This window comes from Ammodytes marinus (assembly GCF_949987685.1).
Source record: "Ammodytes marinus genome assembly, chromosome: 17".
NCBI classification, from domain to species: domain Eukaryota; kingdom Metazoa; phylum Chordata; class Actinopteri; order Uranoscopiformes; family Ammodytidae; genus Ammodytes; species Ammodytes marinus.
In genome coordinates, this window is record NC_137221.1 from 232366 (window position 1) to 237365 (window position 5000).

The 5000-nt window shown below is 54.8% G+C and overlaps 1 protein-coding gene across 1 annotated transcript in view; it reads left to right on the forward strand.

Moving 5' to 3' along the window:
- The window catches only part of LOC307264623 (collagen alpha-1(XIV) chain-like), a gene marked incomplete at its 5' end in the record, with an annotated part of 42723 nt that overhangs the window by 5461 nt on the left and 32262 nt on the right, over positions 1 to 5000 (forward strand). Inside the window, 4 exon segments of the mRNA XM_080046064.1 lie at positions 119 to 153; positions 155 to 259; positions 1930 to 2053; positions 4259 to 4402. Coding sequence (XP_079902190.1) covers positions 119 to 153; positions 155 to 259; positions 1930 to 2053; positions 4259 to 4402 — 408 coding nt within the window.

Consider the following 5000-nt stretch of genomic DNA (forward strand, 5'->3'; position numbering starts at 1 on the left):
CACACACCAACACCACCCCCCCCCTCCCCCCCCTCCCCCCTTCCCCACACACACCCCCCCCCCCCCCACACACACACACAGACACACACACTCACAACCCCCTGTCTGTCTCTGTCAGTGTGTAAAGCAGCGCGGGCCGACCTGGTCTTCCTGAGTGGACGGGTCCTGGAGTATCGGAGATGAAAACTTCCTGAAGATCATCGGATTCCTCCACAGCACCACGGGAGCTCTGGACAAGATCGGGCCGGATGGCACACAGGTAGACAGGCAGGGAGGGAGGAGACAGGGAGGGAGGGAGGGGAGGGAGACAGGGAGGAGGGAGACAGGGAGGGAGGGAGGGAGGGAGACAGACAGGGAGGGAGACAGGGAGGGAGGGAGGGAGGGATGGAGACAGACAGACAGGGAGGGAGACAGACAGGGAGGGAGGGAGGGAGACAGGGAGGGAGAGAGACAGGGAGACAGACAGACAGGGAGGGAGGGAGGGAGACAGGGAGGCAGACAGACAGACAGACAGGGAGGAAGGGAGGGAGGGAGGGAGGGACAGACAGACAGGGAGGCAGGGAGACAGTCAGACAGGGAGGGAGACAGGGAGGCAGGGAGGTAGGGAGGCAGGGAGACAGGGAGACAGACAGACAGACAGACAGGCAGACAGACAGGGAGGGAGGGAGACAGGAAGACAGACAGACAGGGAGGGAGGGAGGGAGACAGACAGGTAGACAGGGAGGGAGGGAGGGAGGGAGGGAGACAGACAGACAGACAGACAGACAGACAGACAGACAGACAGGGAGGGAGACAGACAGACAGACAGACAGACAGACAGGGAGGGAGGGAGAAAGAGAGAGACAGACAGACAGACAGGGAGACAGGGAGGGAGGGAGGGAGACAGGGAGGGAGGGAGACAGGGAGGGAGGGAGGGAGGGAGGGAGACAGACAGACAGACAGGGAGAGAGACAGACAGGGAGGGAGGGAGACAGACAGACAGACAGACAGACAGGGAGACAGACAGACAGACAGGGAGACAGGGAGGAAGGGAGACAGGGAGGGAGACAGGGAGGGAGGGAGGGAGGGAGACAGACAGACAGACAGGGAGAGAGACAGACAGGGAGGGAGGGAGACAGACAGACAGGGAGACAGACAGGGAGGGAGACAGACAGACAGACAGGGAGACAGGGAGGGAGGGAAACAGACAGGGAGGAAGGGAGAGAGGGAGGGAGGAAGGGAGGGAGGGAGGCAGGGAGGGAGAGAGACAAGGAGGGAGGGAGGGAGGGAGGGAGACAGGGAGGGAGACAGACAGGGAGGGAGGGAGACAGGGAGGGAGACAGACAGGGAGGGAGGGAGGGAGGGAGGGAGACAGACAGGTAGACAGACAGGGAGGGAGACAGACAGGGAGACAGACAGGGAGACAGACAGGGAGGGAGGGAGGGAGGGAGACAGACAGACAGACAGACAGGGAGGGAGGGAGGGAGACAGACAGACAGACAGACAGACAGACAGGGAGACAGGGAGGGAGGGAGGGAGGGAGACAGACAGACAGACAGACAGACAGGGAGGGAGGGAGGGAGACAGGGAGGAAGGGAGGGAGAGAGACAGGGAGGGAGGCAGGGAGACAGACAGACAGACAGACAGACAGGGAGGGAGGCAGACAGGCAGGGAGACAGGCATGGAGGCAGACAGGGAGATAGATAGATAGATAGATAGATAGATAGATAGATAGATAGATAGATAGATAGATAGATAGATAGATAGATAGATAGATAGATAGATAGATAGATAGATAGATAGATAGATAGATAGATAGATGAAAATAAAGAAGTTAGCCCAATTTCATTTCATCTCCGTCTCTACAAACTGTCTAATAAATTCAAAAATGCCAAAAATAATCTTTAGAAAAATAATATATATATATCTTTCTGTCCTTCTTCCTGCCAGGTGGCCATCGTCCAGTTTAGTGACGACGCTCGCACTGAATTCAAGCTGAACTCTTACAACGACAAAGAACAACTGCTGGATGCTGTGAAGAAAATCAGCTACAAGGGAGGGAACACCAAGACAGGTGGATACACAGACAGACAGACAGACAGACAGACAGACAGACAGACAGACAGACAGACAGGTGGGTACACAGACAGGTGGGTACACAGACAGACAGGTGGGTACACAGACAGACAGACAGACAGGTGGGTACACAGACAGACAGGTGGGTACACAGACAGACAGGTGGGTACACAGACAGACAGACAGACAGACAGGTGGGGACACAGACAGACAGGTGGGGACACAGACAGGTGGGTACACAGACAGACAGGTGGGGACACAGACAGACAGGTGGGTACACAGACAGACAGACAGACAGACAGGTGGGGACACAGACAGGTGGGTACACAGACAGGTGGGTACACAGACAGACAGGTGGGGACACAGACAGACAGGTGGGGACACAGACAGACAGGTGGGGACACAGACAGGTGGGTACACAGACAGGTGGGGACACAGACAGGTGGGTACACAGACAGACAGGTGGGGAGACAGACAGGTGGGTACACAGACAGACAGACAGACAGGTGGGGAGACAGACAGGTGGGGACACAGACAGGTGGGTACACAGACAGGTGGGGACACAGACAGGTGGGTACACAGACAGACAGGTGGGGAGACAGACAGGTGGGGACACAGACAGGTGGGGACACAGACAGGTGGGGACACAGACAGACAGACAGGTGGGTACACAGACAGACAGACAGACAGACAGACAGACAGGTGGGTACACAGACAGACAGACAGGTGGGTACACAGACAGGTGGGTACACAGACAGACAGACAGACAGACAGACAGGTGGGGACACAGACAGGTGGGTTCACAGACAGACAGGTGGGGACACAGACAGGTGGGGACACAGACAGACAGGTGGGTACACAGACAGACAGACAGACAGACAGACAGACAGACAGGTGGGTACACAGACAGGTGGGTACACAGACAGGTGGGTACACAGACAGACAGGTGGGGACACAGACAGACAGGTGGGTTCACAGACAGACAGGTGGGTACACAGACAGACAGGTGGGTACACAGACAGACAGGTGGGGACACAGACAGACAGGTGGGTACACAGACAGACAGGTGGGTACACAGACAGGTGGGTTCACAGACAGGTGGGTACACAGACAGACAGACAGAGAGAGAGAGAGACAGACAGATGGGCAGGCAGAGAGAGAGAGAGAAAGAGCGAGAGAGAGACAGAGAGAGAGAGAGACAGAGAGAGAGACAGAGAGAGACAGAGAGAGAGACAGAGAGAGACAGAGAGAGAGAGACAGACAGACAGACAGACACACAGACAAACACACACACGTGCAGGCAGACGGACCAACACATAGTGTTTGCCCGCTACTCAATACATATCGATCGTCTTAGGTCTGTCTGTCTGTCTGCTCACACACTGATCCGTCTCACTCTGTCTCACTGAGATTTAATCAAGTTGTTTGTGTGTTTCAGTAGTTTATAAAACAGACACACACACACACACACACACTCTCTCTCTCTCCCTCCCACACACTCACTCACTCACACACACACACACACACACACTCTCCCCCCCCACCCACACACACACTCACACACACACTCACTCCCCCCCCACCCCCCCCCACACAGACCTCTTATTAACCTGTCTCACCCCCTCAGGGCGGGCCATCCAGCATGTGAAGGAGAACATCTTCACTCACACACACACTCTCTCTCTCCCCCCCACACACTCTCTCCCCCCCCCACACACACACTCACACACACACACTCACGCCCCCTCTCCCCCACACACACACTCTCCCCCCCCACACACACACTCACACACACACTCTCACACTCCCCCCCACACACACTCTCCCCCCCCACACACACACTCACACACACACTCTCACTCCCCCCCCACACACTCACACACACACTCTCCCCCCCACACACACACACACACTCACTCCCCCCCTCCCCCCCCACACACACACCTCGTATTAACCCGTCTCACCCCTCAGGGCGGGCCATCCAGCATGTTAAGGAGAACATCTTCACTCACACACACACTCTCTCTCTCCCCCCCACACACACTCACTCCCCCTCTCCCCCTCTCCCCCCCACACACCCCTCTTATCAACCTGTCTCACCCCTCAGGGCGGGCCATCCAGCACGTGAAGGAGAAGATCTTCACACACACACACACTCCCCCCCCCCCACACACCCCTCGTATTAACCTGTCTCACCCCTCAGGGCGGGCCATCCAGCACGTGAAGGAGAAGATCTTCACCGTGGAGGGGGGGATGAGGAGAGGAATCCCCAACGTGCTCGTAGTCCTGACTGACGGACGCTCACAAGACGACGTCAACAAAGTCTCCAAGGAGATGCAGATGGAAGGTGTGTGTTAAGGGTGTGTGTGGTGGGGGGGGGGGGGGGGAGAGTGTGTGTGTGTGTGTGTGTGTGAGTGTGTGTGTGTCTGTGTGTGTGTGTGTGTGTGTGTGTGTGTGTGTGTGTGTGTGGATTGATTTCATGATTTCATAGCATAGAGTAAGCCAACACATTTTAAAGGTGCAGTCAGTGATTCTGGAGAACGCTTGTTGTCAAAATTATTTTCTTGTCATAATGAATGAATTCCTCCTCACAATCCGCTACCTGTCTGTACTGTGTGTGTGCTGAAAACAAATCCGGTAGCGGATCATGAGGAGATATTCACTGATTTTGACAACAAGCGTTCTCCGAAATCACTGACTGCACCTTTAAACATGAAATTAAGGAACAGATCCTTGATATATTTTTTGGGCTCATCGAGTAGTTGATTTTAAATAAAGATAGTTTTCCTCCACATTCTTCATTTGGTTGTTTCCATATTAAAGCGGATACGAGTAACATTTAAATATCTTTTAAACAACCTCATGTTTCCTCTGATAATCATAAATTACCTTTAACAGCAAACGAGACCATCAGTGCAAAGAAAGACGTTTTTATATAGTTTTTA